The sequence below is a fragment of the Vipera berus genome, assembly GCF_964194415.1.
Source record: "Vipera berus genome assembly, chromosome: 6".
Taxonomy (NCBI): domain Eukaryota; kingdom Metazoa; phylum Chordata; class Lepidosauria; order Squamata; family Viperidae; genus Vipera; species Vipera berus.
In genome coordinates this window covers 11,922,739-11,940,581 of record NC_138208.1, presented here as the reverse complement: position 1 = coordinate 11,940,581, position 17,843 = coordinate 11,922,739, and the positions used below count along the sequence as shown (strand labels likewise).

The following is a 17,843-nucleotide window of genomic DNA, read 5'->3' as shown; positions in this document are numbered from 1 at the left end:
GAATGAATGAATGAATGAATGAATGAATGAGGCAGTCAGTTTTTGGAGGATATGAGTGCCAAGGAGGATACGAGAACTCTTAACCCACAATGTTATTTTTTAAATGTTAGGTTTCCAGCCTCTGCTGGAAAATTTATGAAATAACAGTAATATAGTGTTCAATATTTATTTAAAATTAAAAATGCAGAATTTATATCTCTTAGAAATTAAGTTTTCACTTGAATGATAAAATCACTGAAAAAATGAAAAGGAAATCAATCAATCTGGGTACATCAGAATATCATTTGAACCCTCAGCACTGTGGTATTTCAAGTATGCCTGCTAAGAATTACAACAGTGAAGTTCCAGTTTGGAGAGAAAGAATGTGAAGGTTTTTTTTTGAAAAAAATCCCAACAAAATCCAGATGAATTAATGTCGGTGGCAGAACTCTCTGCTAGTGCAATGGAAAGACTCAGCAATCTCTGAAGACTGATGGGGCCACACAAATAGCCTTCTGGCAGCTTGAAAACGAAATGAAAACAAGTTAGGAGTCTTTAAGAAAATATGAGAAAATTGTAGAAATGTGCCAGGCAAAAATCAGAAATGAAAAATCAGGGAATAAAAAAGCTTAGAAAAAGAACTTTTAGGAAGACTTTGAGAGATACGACATGGCTCTTTGCCTATGTTTAATGTTTGTGATTCATAACGTCAATTTCCAATGGATTGTACCATTTTCTTTAAACTATTTTAATAGAATGGAAGTGGTTTTAGAATGTCTAGTCTACCCAATTTGGAAAAAACTGCATTTGGCTGTTATTTATTTTCAGATGACTTCAGAAGCACACAGGTCAATAGGCAGCCATACTTCAACAACAACAACAACAACAACAACAACAGTCCCAGCTGAGCTGACTTGAGCCAGGGGCATTGGGCCAAGGACCCTCATTGATCCCATATGCAGTAAACTCCAATGCCTCCTCTTCCCAATATAAGTAATTATGAGGGGGTCCTTGGTGCTCTCTGAGCTGAGTTGTTTTCTTGCAGACATTTCATTACCCAACTAGGTAGTATCATCAGTGCTAGAAGGGAGAAGGGCTTACAGAGAGGAAGTGAAGAGGAGGACTGTGGAGTCCTTGGTGCTCTCAGAGCTGACTTGTTTTCTTGCAAACATTTCATTACCCAAACTAGGTAACATCATCAGTACCCCTCATGTCAACCCTAAGCTGCAGATATTCTCCTTTATAAGTCCAAATAATGTATTAGGCATGGCCATAAGATCCATCTGATGGAGAGTGATTGTTCAATACCATTATATCTGGTGACCTAAATGTTAGCACATTTGCACAGTTTTTCCATGATCGTGTTCTATTCCAGCCTATGACTGGCCCTGTTTGTGTGTCAGGGACAACCCCTTTTTCCTTTTTACAGTCAATAGGCTGGAAAAACCCAACCCAAATTTATTTACAGTTCAAACAAAAAAGCAACAGAATATTTGCTTCAATAAATGAATCAAAATATCAAACAAGAGTCAACAAACAAGAATTAAACAGAAGTAGCAAGAACAGACCAGGATTCCCTTAGAATGTCTCCAAATGGATGCCTTCAGCAACCAGCCCTGCCCACACCTTCCCCTTTTATTATCAGTCCCGAGGCGTGGCTTCTCACTGCCTTCTCCTCCTCTCACTGAGTTGCCTCATTGATTGTCTCTGCTCTGCTCTGCTGGATTGCCTTCTGCTTCTAGCATCTCTGAACAGATTCAGCTGTGACTCCTCTGAGTCCAACACCTCCTCCTCACACAGCTGAGCCTCATGAGGAACATGACTGGAGGGGCCAGGCCGCGATTCCTGCAGTGCATCAGAGCCTCCCTCTGACACCAAAGGCTCTCCAAACCCCTCCTCCTCCTCCTCCTCCTCAGATTCATCGGACTCAGCTGCTGGGAGCACAGGCTGACATTGAATCACAACAGATCATTTGCCATTGGGCCAGTCCATTCGGCTCCATCATCTGGGGATTCTGCCTTGGCCGGCTCAGGTTTCCTCCCCCATCACCCATCTGAGGAAGGGGAATTCCTTCCAAGGGGATGGGGTGAGGCCCTGAGGAAAGTGCGTGTGTCTGGAACAAGATCCAAGCACCTTCTCTCCCTTAAGGAAAACCAAGGATCTGAGAGAGATAATACAATGTCCTTGTGCCCAACAGGAGGGGATTCTCGTGAAAGGACCTCTTTCGCTTGTTATGAACAGGGTCATTTGGGGGAAGGAGATTTTGGCCCCAAGTGCAACAAAAATCGATGCCCAAGGAGACATCTAAGCAAAGAAACCAAATTTAAATATTCATATAAGGACTGCAATCCTTCAGCCAGCCAGGAGAGCTTGCTAAGACTCTCCTTGCAGATTCTCATTATTTTAATCTCACTGTCCATCAATACATTATAAAAGAACAAAGTTCACAGGTCGACATAACTGCATCTCTGGCATTTTGTGTGCAAGGAGTGGAATAGACACCCGTTGAGTGGGACAGAAGCTCTTCAGTGGATGCAAACACGTATCAGTTGTGGGTTGGTTTACACATTTCTGTTCTCAGTCAAATATGTCCATGAATTACAAGCTACTTTGCAAAGAGAACTATGGCTAACTTCAAATATTGAGTTAAGGCCTAATCAAGTTTCCTTAGTTTTCCTTTGCTTGCTGTGTCTACCGTGGTTTAAACAACAAACCATCATTAAAGCCATGACTGAGGGTGATGGGTGAACTCAGAACGTTTCATCCACACAATCAATACCTGCCTTCTTGAACCACACTTCTAATCCTGTTTAGTCAAAAGTCAAGCCCAGTTAAGTTCATTGCAAATTCTGCCAAAATAAATGTGGCTATGTAGGACTGCAGAATAGTTGTGTACACACATACACAAGAAATAGTAATATTCACATTCAGATTTAATTACTGCAACTTAAAAAGCCTGCTGAAGAATAAAAAATATGGTGCATTTTGTCATTTTTTTTTAAAAAAGCTCATTACTGGAAGATACATCAGGATTTGTAAAAGCTATCCCTTGTGTTCAAAAACTGCTGATAGAAGTCATTTGTTATCATGAGAAACTCAGGGCAAAATCTTAATAACTTTGGAAATTCTCAGTATAGTTTAAATAATCCCAACAAATCTGCAAGCTTAAGCATTAATACAGATGCTTTCTGCATTCAAAACGTATGAAATTCTGGGAGCACTTTTTTTTGTAAGGTCCAAAAACTGCCCAAGGAATAAAAAGAATACTAGTTTTGGTTCAAACTGAGCAAAATTTGGATAGATCGACTGAAATCAGTGGAATTTTCATTAGTCACGGTGAGCTTATAGTATACAGAAGAAACCTTGCATCTAGCAATGAAACAGTGCAGTTTCTAATCTTATATGCATTAATTCACCACAGGTCAGTGCATTACATACTGCATGTCAGGGTAGATATGACTGCATGTGTGGCTCATGTTTTACCTTTCTTATGGTTGCTTGGACCGGATCGTAGTTTTGCTAACTCAGTGGTTTCCAGATTTTTAATCTTCAGGAAATTCATCCTTGACTCCCTATTACATCCCAAGACATAGGATGTGTCCTATTCATAATTATTATTTTAGACCAGATTTTGATGCATAAACTTGGATTTGTGTCCTATCACAAATAGGACACAATATTGTCTGCTTTGCAATGTGGGCAAGCAAGTCTGGTGCTTTATAAACTGAGGCATATTCTGCTTCTCTAGACCAGCTGAAAATCACTGCTATAAAATATCAACAAATCAAGGATTTTTCATCCTACAGTGTTCTATTTTTTGCCATCCATATAATAAGATCATGAGCAGAAGAAATACTTTAATGCTATTCACAGTCTTCCAAAAATTTTTTTAAAAAGAAAATATACAGCTTAAGTCATTTGAGTTTCCCTTCATTGTTTCAATCTGCTTCTCTTTGTATCAGAGCATAAGGTAAGACGAAGAAGGCCAGAAATAATATGGAAGGAACAAGGAAAAGAGAAATATTCCATGAGATAAAACCCTTTTCAGAATAGCTCTGCTAAGAAATTAGATAAAAGGTACTTATAATATAAATCACCTGCAGTTTAGTTGAGTTTGCTTATTGTTTGACTCAATTTCATAAACAAAGAATTAAAAATTGAGCAAAAGTAAACCTGGAGCTTTTTTCCTAATTAAAAAAATAAAATAAAATAACAATTAGAATATCAGAATATCGTCAGAGAAAAAGCCTATTCTATCCTTCCCCACCCCCCAAAAGAGCTATCTTTGACTGCATATTGGTTGTGGTATATTTAAATAGTTTGTTTAATAAAATACATCTTTAAGTCAAACGTTAGGGAAGTCATCAGTAGTAGGACCAGAACAATCCATCTGCTGTTGCCACGGCTTCAGGTAATTAATGGTTGATGTCCATGTGACTCTTAATGAGTAATTGCATACAGTATGAATTCCATTCTTCCAGTACATATATAAACAAGAGAACTAGTCGGCAAAAAGGTTGGAAAAGTCTTGCATAAAACCAAGTGTGAAGTCTCTATTCCTTAGCTTTCCAAAATCCATGCAGTTTTTTAAAGTCAAGTTCAGGCGAAGTCCCAGAGAGCATTTTATTCTGCTCATAATTCCTTTTCAAAATGGCAACATGACCGATGATAGTCCTCTCTACTTCAAGTCCAAAGAGAAATGCCAAATTCGTTCACTGCAAAAACCACAAAACCATACTTTGGTTTCAGAGTGAGCTTTATGTTCCAGAAACATCAGGGGTCAACATCAGGGCCCAACAGGAAACGTTTCAGCAAACTGGGTCCATTTTCAACCAAGCAGAAATCATTTAAGTTTCCCAGCTCTTTGTAAACATCCACATAAATGCCATAGAAAACGTTCGTCTATATTGCATCTCATTTCCAGTTATACAAGGTTTCACTTGGATTAAAGGGTTTTTTTTGGGGGGGGAGGTAACTGTCACTCAGACACTTCGTGGTGCCCTCTCAAACTCATGGGTCCTTCTATTCCTACCTTTCTTATTTTCTTGTAGATGCTTCCACTTGTTTGGGTTCACTTGGGCATTAGCAGGTCTCTGTCGGCGTTGTTTGCGGTCCCGTTTCCACACCTGCTCACAGAATTCATCCATGGTGTTTAGGTTGGGATGGTTGATGAGCTGCATAAAGTCTCTATACCACACTTTCTGGATGGGGGTCATGCCATTGGAGGCCTCTTTGATCTTGGAACTGTCTCCTTCTTCTTCTTTATGAAGAAGCTCTTCCAGGTGTTCCGTGTCTATGATCTCCAAGGTGACCTTGAGGAGGGTTTGCATGAAGCCATGCTCCACCGCATAGCAGAAGTAGAGTCCTGAATCCTTCCGCTGCAAGCTCCGAAGCAGAAGACCTTGCTCTGTCCGGATCAAACGGTCATTCACTTTGATCTGTGGTGGAAGAAAAAAAAGTTCCTGTTTAAGTGGGGGAACTCCAGTTCTCTTTTAATGAAAGAGGTGTCAGGGAAAACAAATTCTGAAACTTTGTTCAGCCATGATAGCTCATTGGAGGAGACTTTCTATCAACCTAGATTATTTGTCAGACTTTTTTGAGAAGAAGTAGAAGAAGAAGGAGGAGGAGGAGGAGGAGGAGGAGGAGGAGGAGGAGGAGGAGGAGGAGGAAAGGAAGGAAGGAAGGAAGGAAGGAAGGAGGATGCTCAGATAGTTTGGGAAATGAGTGCATGCTAGTGTTAGAAACATTTTGTTTTTCTTATTCTATAAATTTATGGATATGTTTAGACAATAAATAAACCAAGTTCATTAGTAACATCGCTGAGATGACGCTGTTCTGCATAGCACAGATACACAATAAATCATCAGAATGATTGAACTACCTTATGTAATCCATTGGATGTTACAACACCCATCTTTAATAGGAAAAGAAACTTTGAAAACAATAAAAGCACTGATGTCAAACTACAAATGAACAATAATTATAATAAACGGGTTATGTTCCTCTTCCCCTCTATATTAAGTCAGAGGAGACTTAATAATCAAAACCATCAGTCTGAGCGACTGTGGTGCTTGACAAGAACCAAGAGGAGAAAGCTGGGCTTGGTTAGCAACCTCTTACTCCAGGGTTCCCCAGATGGGGCAAATTCCAGGGTGGTAGACTTCAACTCCCAGAATTTCCTACTGATCACAGCTATTGTGCAGAATTCTTTTTTCTTCCTCTCTCATCCTTTTAATTAAGAATACATAAAAGAAACAGAGAAACCCCACAACATTATAAAAGAAGGGAGTGAGATGCTCAAAATATTGGGAAGTTACTCACACTGCAAAACGCCATTTCTACTCCTTTTTATTCCCACTGTTCCACAAGCAAAATTAAACTGGTAAGGAGAGATGTCTACGTTTTTGAATTAAGGCAGCTACAGTGTGTGTTTGAATGAATACGTTTCACTCTGTTAGATTTATAAATAGAACACATTTAATCAATGTTTTCCTTATGGTTCAGAACAAAATCAATGTTCTACGATCTATGCTAATTGTTCCCAGTTTGATGCCATCCAGACTCGCGGGATTACGAGTTTCGTCTTGAGTCAACACAGAACGGCTGCGGTTGATGGGAGCCTTGTCCAACACATGTAGAGGATTCAGGAATACTAGCTATTTCCCCCCCCCCCCAATGCTTTTAAAAAATGAATCAGATAACACTTTGGAAATCCAGTCTTGCAACAAAATGCGTAGCTATTGCCAAGCAACGAATGAACTATGAATCCTTCATACGAAATACGGTTTTCTGCCTTTTACAATTAATTTCTTTCTTCTTACTTCCTCCTACTTCCCCAGCTCAGGTGAAGCTGTCTTAGCCTTCTTGGAAAAGAGCCTTGCTCTTTTAAAAATGAGGTGATGAAGGGTAGCCTACCAGACTACTCAGCTGTCTGCATTCTTAGTAATCCCCCTGGAAACATGCAAAGCCTAACCATATTCTGTGAGTAAACCATTCTGTGGGGAGGAGGGGAGATGTCAGAGCTGATTGCTGAGTGGCTTCCGTCACAGGAGAGCCTCTTTCCCAAAATGGGAGATGTTCATTGGATGTTGAAACGGATCAAATGAGTGGATTTTATTGTTGTCCTTACATGATGCAAGATAAACCGGTCTCTGGCTAAATGGAAGTTCTGAGGAGGTGACCACAGTGAAATACTGTGATAGTGATGGTGGTGACTATCAGAATTAAGGGGGTGGCTGTTCTGTTCCAGCCTACGACCGGCCCTGTTTGTGTGTCAGGGACAGCCCCTTTTTCCTTTTTACACTCAATAGGCTGGAAAAACCCAACCCAAATTTATTTACAGTTCAAACAAAAAAGCAACAGAATATTTCCTTCAATAAATGAATCAAAATATCAAACAAGAGTCAACAAACAAGAATTAAACAGAAGTATCACAAACAGACCAGGATTCCCTTAGAACGTCTCCAAATGGATGCCTTCAGCAACCAGCCCCGCCCACACCTTCCCCTTTTATTATCAGTCCCAAGGCGTGGCTTCTCACTGCCTTCTCCTCCTCTCACTGAGTTGCCTCATTGATTGTCTCTGCTCTGCTTTGCTGGATTGCCTTCTGCTTCTAGCGTCTCTGAACAGATTCAGCTGTGACTCCTCTGAGTCTGACACCTCTTCCTCACACAGCTGAGCCTCATGAGGAACACGACTGGAGGGGCCAGGCTGAGAGTCCTGCATCAGAGCCTCCCTCTGACACCAAAGGCTCTCCAACCCCCCCCTCCTCCTCTTTAGATTCATCGGACTCAGCTGCTGGGAGCACAGGCTGATACTGAATCATAACAGTGGGGGGAACACAGACCTTGAACTTTTGCCCTTACCTCTTCTTTCCGCTCCTCATTTTGCTTCTGAAACTGCCAGTAGACCAAAGCACGTTGAGATTTTGGGCTGCACTCCAGGAAAATGCTGCTGTTCTCTACACCATAAATAATCTTCTCTTCAAGCCCGGCCCCACTTGGATTGTCTGAAAAAAGCAGGAACAGAAGGCATTATGTAAGCAGTGGCTACAAGGTGGCCGTCTGCACTCACTAAGACCCCCCTCTTCCCCCCCTCCGCATGTGGAAGGGGACCATCTCACCCGGGGGATGCAGTTTGAAGACAGAAGCAAGTCCAGATTCTTGCAAAGGGGCAATGCTTGGGAAATTGCCACAATTATGTGCATCTGACTTGGAAAACATGTGTGTGCTTGTGGGTGCATTTCTTTTTAAAAATAAAAATAAAAAATTCAGTTCCTGGTGATTTCATTAAAAAACCTGGAGGCCGTTTGCCATTGCCTTATCCTACGATGTTTTTCAATTTCAGTACTAGGAGCTGACTAGATGCCATGGTGGTTGCCACCAAAATAAAAATCTAGGATTTATGTTAGTTACCTCATCTCTAGAATAACATAAATCTGAGATTTATGCTGCTCGTGTCAGCCAGGAACTGCCACAGCTGTAAATTGATTACAGGAGCAGCCATCTTGATTGTTACCCATCCTAAACAATAAAGAGGGGTGTGCAAGCCGAGATCTGGAATCAGCTCTAAGCAACCAGTTTAGGTTGCTCTGAAAAGTTGTGCCTCCTCCGGCCCATGCACATTTGGCTGGTGTCGCAGGGAAGATGGGACACCAGAATTGATTGGACCAAGTACTGCCTAACCAGCACTTGTCACATCCTTAAAATTATAGGCCTAATACTCTTCTGAAAGGGTGTTCAACTTGTTTTTCAAGCATGGAGTAAATGCACTTGGAAACAGGGCTGGTCCTATGCTGCATAAGGACACAGGCCCTTTGTGGCTTGAGTTGCCGCTGGGGACATTATAGTGCTTCCACTGCTTCTGCTGACACGTTTCGCACGGCTGATCTTTTTCCCTGTCCTTGTTTTCAAGAATCACAGAGTCTTGGCCTTTTGTCACCCATTGTTATGTCCCATGCCTCCACCATGCCTGTATTCACCTGTAGGAGGAGAGCCAGAACAGTCTCTGGTAGGTGAAAATCAGAAGAATCTTTCTTTTATTGGGCGATAAAGAGCTCCAGCTTCTACCTCAGAATGGCTAAAGCAATCCCACTGCACCTGAGGTGTGAGTTGGCAAAGAGGCTCCTTCAGAAAAATTCTCACGTTAGGGAATAGCCCCATAGTAACAGGGGCCGTGAGGCCATTGCGCTGAGCAGGACATTCCTTCTGCTTCCCCCTTCCAAATGGTGCTTGGTCAAAGAGGAAACCAAGCCAGGGAAATCCACCAACTCCTTTCTTAACTTGGTCTGCAGTAGGTAAGGCCAGCCCTACTCACTGCCCTCAGAAAATGGAAGAACTGCAGTTGACAAGTAGCAGAATTTATGCCGGCAGTTTTCTGCCAGCTTAAGAGTGGACATGGGTAGTACTATGAGGAAATGCTCACAGTCTGCTTATTTCAACAGTTCAGGGAAGGCCATGTTGGAATGGCACTGAAGGTTTTTTTTCCCCTTTCTTCTCATGCGTCTTTGGCTGCCATTTTTCCTTCTTGGCATCTGAAAGGCTCACATCTTAACGTTACGCAGACCCTAGGCACGCCTAAGCCCATTAGCTCAGCATGCCTAACTTTGCATTGACCACTTTCTCGTCACACGTTTTCCATGGCTGCAGCCGAGTTTGTCAGACATGTTGGTGAATGCTAATCCCAAGATTAAAATAGTTAATCTTTGAACTGCCCCGGGATCCTTTGCTTCTGGGTTTCTGGGCTTCAAAGGGGTGTCTTCTTGTATGGAGTCCATGGCAATGTCTGGATTCCAGATAATCTTTATTAACAGCGGCCTCTTGGGGGCAATTAAGGGGCGAGAGCTTGGCAATCGAAACCTTTTCAGCCTTTTTGTTCTCCAAGTGAAAGATACGGTTGTCTCCTGCAGTGCAATCCATTGTCAGATCCTGTTGGCTGTTGACTTTGGCAAACAAAACCTGTTTGTTAAACTGCCGTCCCCAGCAAGCGGGCGGGTTGCTTTCATGTTGATGACAGACTAATCAAACATATCACCTTAATGAGCTTCAGCTATCAAAGCCCAAGCAGGGAAAGTCTCAGAGAAGAGAACAGCTAACAAAGCAGCAGATATTAAACAATTAGGAAGGTAGACATTCAGATGTTCTCGCTGTTTGTTCCAGGATGCAAGCGGAGTGACTTTTTTTTCTTTTTTCTTTTCAAAAAAAAAAGGATTGTTTGGAGCAAAACTGATGCATTGGAAAGAGAAAGGGAGGGTCTTGGAAATTACCAAGGGGAAAAACAGTTGAAAGGAAGAATTAGACACAGCGATGTTCAAAGTCAGCTGGCAGTCGACATTCTAAATCTTGGACCAGAAGGATCCCTCTGTTCCCGAATGTGACAATAACCCTTTCACCGACTTTTCTGCTAGCAATCTGATTTGCTTATTTGCCCATTTGCCAGCTTTCTGCATGCTTATGCGCAAGTTTCTGCTCCCCTAAAATGGTTTAAGTCTAATAGGAATTGTGATTGAGCAGCAAAACGTTGCAGTGGCTTTCTTTGTCCAGAAGAGGGGGCTGCTGCATTTTGCAGAATTTTTTTCCTCCTGAATGGGAAGGCGAAGCTCTGATTGGGGAAGACAGTTGAGGCTGCCTCTCTTGTATCAGGATATTCTCAGGTAAGGAGGGTTCATGACACTGCAGGTAACAGTCATGTACACAGAGAGTTGAAAAGAAATCAAATCAGATGGATTTCCATTAAATTAAGCTTGTAAGCCGCCCTGAGTCTTCAGAGAAGGGCGGGATATAAATGGAATTAAAATAAAAAAATAAAAATAAAATTAAAACACAAAGAATTGGGGGAATGGGTATATTTTTTTTTTCCTAATAAGTTGATGGAGGGTAGATTTTCCAGTAGACAGAAGTTAATTTCTGATATGCTATTTGGTTCCAACCTTGTGCAGTCTTGTGTGTGTGTGTGTGCGCCTAATAAATTATAACTCACCAGGATGCTGGAGGTCTGAGCAATGAGTTAGAGGGTCTCCATTTCGGATGTCCTGTCGTCTGGTGCGCCTACAGGAATAAATTATGTGGGGGAAAAAATAACAGTTCATTACATTCATTGCATTTACGGCATTTTTAAAAATGACATTAATACTCTAGACTACCTCTGTTCCAAAATGCAAACTGATCACAGAATGGAGGCTCATTCGCCCACTAAATGTGTCAAGATAGTAAAATAAAGTGCAAATTCAAGAATCTGATCCAATGCCAAAAAAATAAAAATAAAAATGGAAGAACGAATTCATCAACATTCCTGAAAAAAAGATATTATAAATAATTGTCAGTCAGTGCTGTGCTTAAAAAAATAATAATACTTCTGATTCATTATTTCTGGGAATATTCTAGCCAAGATTATAAACGTGTTTTGCTTATATCAAAAGTTACAGTTGGATCAATAAGAGTGCAATACGCTTATTCAGTGTAACTTTTATAAATGCACAAATAAATCTAAAGTGCCTCTTCTTTGCTTCTGAAAATAAGACCAGTCAAGCTTTCTCTTAACTCAAGTGATTTGACTTTCCCACTAAAGGAAATTCCATTGATGTGTTCTAAAGTCTCCTCTCTGCATTATTGGTCTTCTTATTCTCCATATGTTCCCTGTGAACTTCTGAAGAAGGAAGTTCTTTCAGTCTTGGGGGCTTTATTAGGTTTGCACCCCACTTTTCTTCTCTGGCAAGCATTCTCACAAGAGGATCTCATCCAAGAAAGGCTGAACTAGGGCACCAGTTCCTCCCTTTCCTATATTCATTTCGGTTCTAGCACCTATGGATAGAAGTAGATTTGTAACCATAGTGGAAGCATCTGTGTAAAATTAATGAATAAACAACAACAACAACAACAACAGAGTTGGAAGGGACCTTGGAGGTCATCTAGTCCAACCCCCTGCTCAGGCAGGAGAACCTATATACCATTTCAGACAAATGGTTGCCCAATCTCTTCTTAAAAACTTCCAGCGTTGGAGCATTCACAGCTTCTGGAGGCAGGTTGCTCCACTGATTAATTGTTCTAACTGTCTGGAAATTTCTCCTTACTTATTTAAGAACTATTCTGTTCATGGAACAGGTGTTTCTATAGAGATTTCTTTGGGCTTTTCTGAAACTCTAAATCCCCAATTTGAGAGTATTCTTTGCAAAATCTTTGTCTGTTAAAAGAGATTATTGGGAACACAGGTAGTCCTAAGCACTATGATCGGCTACAAGAGGCTTAGCCATTGGTCTGTTTTGAAATATCGTATGTTATTATTGTTTTTAAAAAAGGAAGTTGCTTTTCTGAAACTCTAAATCCCCAATTTGAGAGTATTCTTTGCAAAATCTTTGTCTGTTAAAAGAGATTATTGGGAACACAGGTAGTCCTAAGCACTATGATCGGCTACAAGAGGGTTAGCCATTGGTCTGTTTTGAAACATCGTATGTTATTATTGTTTTTAAAAAAAGGATGTTGCTTTTCTGAAACTCTAAATCCTCAACTTGAGAGTATTCTTTGCAAAATCTTTGTCTGTTAAAAGAGATTATTGGGAACACAGGTAGTCCTAAGCACTATGATCGGCTACAAGAGGGTTAGCCATTGGTCTGTTTTGAAACATCGTCTGTTATTATTGTTTTTAAAAAAGGATGTTGCAAAAATATTTTTTTTAAAAAAAATCACACAGGGTTCCTGTTTAGGCTGTCACATTTGTGTTACTATTGCAAAGACATGAAACTCCATTCAGTCCATATAAGTGGAATCTTTAGGAAAAGAAGAAGAGATTGAGCAAACAACAATGTTCCTTGAAGCAGAGCTCTTCATCTGGAGAAGAAAAGGGAGACCTAACAAATTAGAAGGGAGAGAAGATCAAAGAGGATTAAGAGGCTGTGGTGGCCCTGCAAATCCTGAAATCATATCAAAAGTCAAAGACCAGGAAGAAAGAGGCCCATTTCAGGAAATTCTTGGTCTTTTTTTTTTTTCTGGAAAGCTGCAGCGGCTTAACAAATGTCAGAAAGAACATTTTGTCCCGTTGCTTTAAGTGGGACTAGAACATTCATTAATTGATGTAGAAAATATTGACCGACACTCAGTTCCCAAGCCATTCCTTTAAATTAGCCAAAAAGGATCAAACTGATTAACCAATAGGTGGCGTTTTATGCCTCTGCTTACTCCTGTCTTTTAAAGATAGGTTCTCGTTTTTAAGTTGTGATTTTATTTTATTATTATTTTTTTACTTTTTTCTCTTCTTTTTGTCTTGGTGTAAGTTTCTTCCAAAGGCTTTTGACTGAAAAGGAGCAAAAGGAGCATAAATCCCACTTCTCGTGGCAGGTCCAGACAAAGCCCCCCTCCCCCCATTATGGAAATAATTATATAACAATCATGAAATAATGAAAGGCTTAATCTGAAAGGGTCTGATAAGTAATTCACCGTATGAGTCATGGCTTGAGCTAGTGCCACATTAACATGAGCCAGAACTTGGGATTTTCCTAAGGAACAATGCAGATTTGAGGGAGAAGAATTTTTCCATGGTCAGGCGAGGAAGACCTCACCTTGGATGTACAAGCTGGAGTCATCTGGCAGTCGATCTGCAAAGCCCCTGGGCTGCATGCCTAAATAATGCGATGATGATATTTTTGTGATGGAAGGCCAGCTCTCTTAAATACTGCTTTATTTTTTTCCCCTCACAAGGAACAGGCAAAGCTTAACAGAGGCTAAAGGAGAAGATCTAAGAGATCTGTGAAGGAGTGTTGTGGTGAGCCAGCACAGGGAAAGTCAGCAGGCCTTCTGCTGACATTTTAATTGCTTCAGTAAACAATAAATAACAACAAACCTGCTTAACCTGAAAGGCAGAAAGTGAGGCTCCCAAGAGCTAGTTAAGGAGGGCGCAAGGATGTGGCCGAGGACATTTGGGAGGGGAAAAAAATAGATCTGACGTGAAATTTCAAAGTTGGCGCATCACGTGGCAAGTGTGAGTGTGGAGGGGCCGGTCTGGAAGACTTTGCCTCGCCTCCATGGATCTACGAAACTGAGTTGGGTGTTTCTTTCAACTAAACTGTTATGTACTGAGCTTGTGGTACCATACCACATGAGTCAACGGCTCCCTTGAAACCTAGACAGACCGTCTCCAGCCTGCAATTGGTCTACCTTGGCGGGAAGCATGATTCCATTCTATTGGCTGCTGCTTGAGGGTTGGATTGTGTATATATATATATATATATATATATATATATATATATATATATATAGTGGCTGGGCGCGGCTTGGGTTAAGCTCTGTCATAACCAATAAAGGATGTGTTGCTTTATGAACAACTGTCTGTATTCATTCCTGCTCACCCGAGCCCATGACATAATACAAACATTGCCCGGCAACGGCGCTTCTGGAAAGCCAGATCTTGGAACTAAAGCAAACAGAGGGTGAACGGAGGGGTTTGGTCATTTCTGGAAACCGATTGTTACATCTGTGTCTCCAAGACAGTCCCAGCGACATCCAAGCAGCACAAAGAAGGCTGACTAAGGGACTGGAGGAGCGTGTCGAGGGCCAGGTAGGCCCAGCAACTCAAGACTTGCCTCTTGGCAGTGGGAAAGTAGCGGGAGCAGGAAGCCCCATCCCAAGCACAGTAGGGGTCCCTGGCCAGGCAACACTCAGCGCAGGCTTTCCCGTACACATCGCAGCGGTGCAGAGGAAGCTGGGAAACTCCAACCGCCGAGCCGATGTAGAGCTGTTGCTGCGGAGTTGGGAAGAGAAGAAGGAAGTAATCACAAACTGCTCAGCAGTTTTTACTCATGTGTTTAGGAGCAATTTCTACCATTGTGGCATGCAACACAAACAATATATTGCGGGACTTGTAGAATTAGGCAGCTCCCCAGAAGGAGAAACTCCTAATTTTTAAGGAAATGGAGCTCTACAAGGAATTTTTTTTGGACATTATTAGACGCAACAAACAAGACAGATAGATCCTACTCCACATTTTTATTTCTCACCTGTCAACCCATCCATTTACATGTTTATCCTGCACGGTGCATCCAACCTCTTTTCCTTTACTATGAGGGATGCTGAAATCTGCTTCATTGGGCCTAATTTGAATGTATGTAGTCAGATACTTGTGGGTCAAATGCTTTGCAAGCATCAGTTCAAGCCAACCGCCTGCAAATGACTTAATGAGTTAAGAGATTTGGAGGGCTGTGCAACAGCAGATAATAACAATAACAATAATAATAGAGTTGGAAGGGACCTTGGAGGTCTTCTAGTCCAGGGGTCCTCAACCCTGGCAACTTTAAGACTTCTGGAGTTTAACTCCCAGAATACCTCAGCCAGCTTTGCTGGCTGAGGAATTCTGGGAATTGAAGTCCACAAGTCTTAAAATTGCCAAGGTTGAGGACCCCTGTTCTAGTCCAACCCCCTGCTCAGGTAGGAAACCCTACATCATTTCAGACAAATGGTTGTCCAGTTGATTTGTAGAGCTCTTTTTGCAGATTTGTGAGACAACCTGCAAAAAGAGCTTCAGAGTACTTGGCAACACAGCAGTAGGCCTCATCTGCAACTTTTTAAATCAGCTGCTCATCTCCACTCCAAGGCACTCTTTGGCGATGAAATCCAAACACTGTAGAGTCCTGGAAAGTAGGGAGGAAAAGGCCCCGGATTCTGCCCAGATGCCTGGAAGCATTTGCAGGGACACATCTCCCCTTTATCCCTGACTGCGAGGAGAAAAGCAACTCGTTCAGCCAATAGATGAAAATGGGGAAAGTTTCTTCATCATAGCATTTTGCACATCACGAGACAATAAATTCATCATTTCCTCCTAAGAAATTTCCCTCCTTCTCAAAAGAGAAACAGCAATGCACCGAAGACCTACAGCTTTGAAGGTTCTGGAAACAGGAATCAACACGTTTTCGAAAACCCCTTCGGTGCAAGCGTGTGAAGCCAGAAACCTGTCAGAGCACATCACACACAACTGTGTTGCTAGACTGACACTCTGTAGGCCCCACTTTGCACAAATGACTTGGGCTTTCTTAGATGAAGGGGTCTTTATTGTTGGGGATTTGTTTTCCGGAGATGGGGAGCGGGCAGATTGTAATCCCTCCTGAATACACGAACAGACCTTTGATCGAAAAGTCATACTTAAATGCATGGCTTGTTATACATGAAATTGGCTCTTTTTAAAAAAAGAATGTGAAAATAATCAAAAGCAGAGCATTCTGATATTCACGCATGGACGCCCAGTTGAGAGCTCAGCAGAGTGTTCAGCAGAGTTTTTCTCATAATAGCCCATACTTTAAAATCTCTCTTTCTGATAAATTCTACAGTGGAAGCAATTCCAGACAAAATACTTCATGTCAAATACATTCGTTTTCGACAGGCTCCTAATATTTAATGAGGTTTCCAGCACATTTATGATCAATAAATCATAAATCATTATAATCAATGTCAGTAAAACAAGCACAGGCTTGTTTTTTTTAAGTTTAACATTAATTTTATTTTTTAAAAAAGGATTTGTTATAATGTTAGAAAAGATTCCAAGCAGGCTGTCTGCTTCGCCTGCAAAAGACCCCAGGATCAACCTCCAGTGAGCAACCTTCAACCAACCTCCCAAGAGACACTCCTAACCTGTGCTTTTTTTGTAAAAGAAAAAGGTGCCGGAACTCAGACATGTCATACAACCCTCCTTGCCTAGCCTACAAGGTTCCATCCAATAAAAGGTGCCGGAACTCCGTTCTGAGCATTCTATGAGAAAAAAAGCCCTGCTCCTAACCATTAGCGAGTCCTGTCCTGCAGTGAGTCAGAAACAACGATTTTTTGGTGACACACAGAAAGTAACCCCTCAAAGGCCACCTCAAGAACTTAGCTTGCCTTCTTGGAGCATGCCACATTGTGAAATGTTGGTCTTTTTGAAAAAGTTAAGCCGAATAACAGAGTTGGAAGGGACCCTGGCGGTCTTCTGGTCCAACCTTCTGCTCAATCAGGAGACCCCATTCCATTCTAGACAAATGGCTGTCCAATCTCTTCTTAAAAACCTCCAGAGTTTGAGCACCCACAACTTCTGGCGGGAAGCCCTCCCACTGGTCAATTGTTCTCACTGTGAGGAAGTTTCTCCTTAGTTCTAGGTTGCTTCTCTCTTTTCTCATCTGCACTGAGAAATCCAATTAGCAAAACTATGGGGTGATTCTGGTCTCAGGCCACAAGGCCTGAAAAAGTCCTGACCTCAAAGGTTGAATGTCTAAAATGGTTTATTGAAAGGGGGCGTTTCCACTATCTGACATTTGTGCACTGAACTTTATTGAAAACTAGTCACTCAGTGGGACCTGGGGAAAAAAAGGGCCCAATTTTAGCTTGAATGGCTGTAAGGTTCGACTAGGACTGGGAAACCCTAATGCAAGCCCACCATCATAAAACAGCCTGGGGGAAAAAAAGAGATGCTGCTGCTTTAAAGACTCATTAAAATTAACGCAATTCTTAAAACAGTGAGAATGCATACGCTTGTGGTTTCACTTCATTTTCAGGAAAGCATCGAAAAGAACTTTGCATTTTCCTGCTTTTAGGATTTCGTGTGAGAAATCATAAATATTTACGAAGAGAAAATGGGGCGGAGAAGCATTTTGAAAATTCAATAAATATTTAAGAATTTTGAGGTTCCGTTTGTACCTACCTGCTTCGTGGAAATCTTCATGGCTGAAATAGGTGTGGGTTCCTGAAACAAAAAAAAAAGAGTTAAAATCAAAGATGATTTAAGAAGCTGCTTTACTTAATAGGTTGATATCTGGATGCCTTAAAACATTTGCACGGATGTGGTTGCTATGGATGCATTTCAAAGGTTCCCAAATTCAGTATACCTTCTTAAGTTAGAATGTGTCTTTACAATGCAGA

The 17,843-nt window shown here is 41.4% G+C and overlaps 1 protein-coding gene across 1 annotated transcript in view; it reads right to left on the bottom strand.

Annotated features, from left to right (window-relative positions):
- Positions 1–4,961: 4,961 nt before the first annotated feature.
- SEMA3A (semaphorin 3A) overlaps positions 4,962–17,843 on the bottom strand; it is a gene marked incomplete at both ends in the record, with an annotated part of 192,521 nt that continues 179,639 nt past the window's right edge. The window contains 5 exons of the mRNA XM_081331002.1: positions 4,962–5,417; positions 7,845–7,987; positions 10,957–11,024; positions 14,549–14,706; positions 17,626–17,667. Of these exons, the coding sequence (XP_081187128.1) occupies positions 4,962–5,417; positions 7,845–7,987; positions 10,957–11,024; positions 14,549–14,706; positions 17,626–17,667 (867 nt within the window). The remainder of the gene's footprint in view (positions 5,418–7,844; positions 7,988–10,956; positions 11,025–14,548; positions 14,707–17,625; positions 17,668–17,843) is intronic.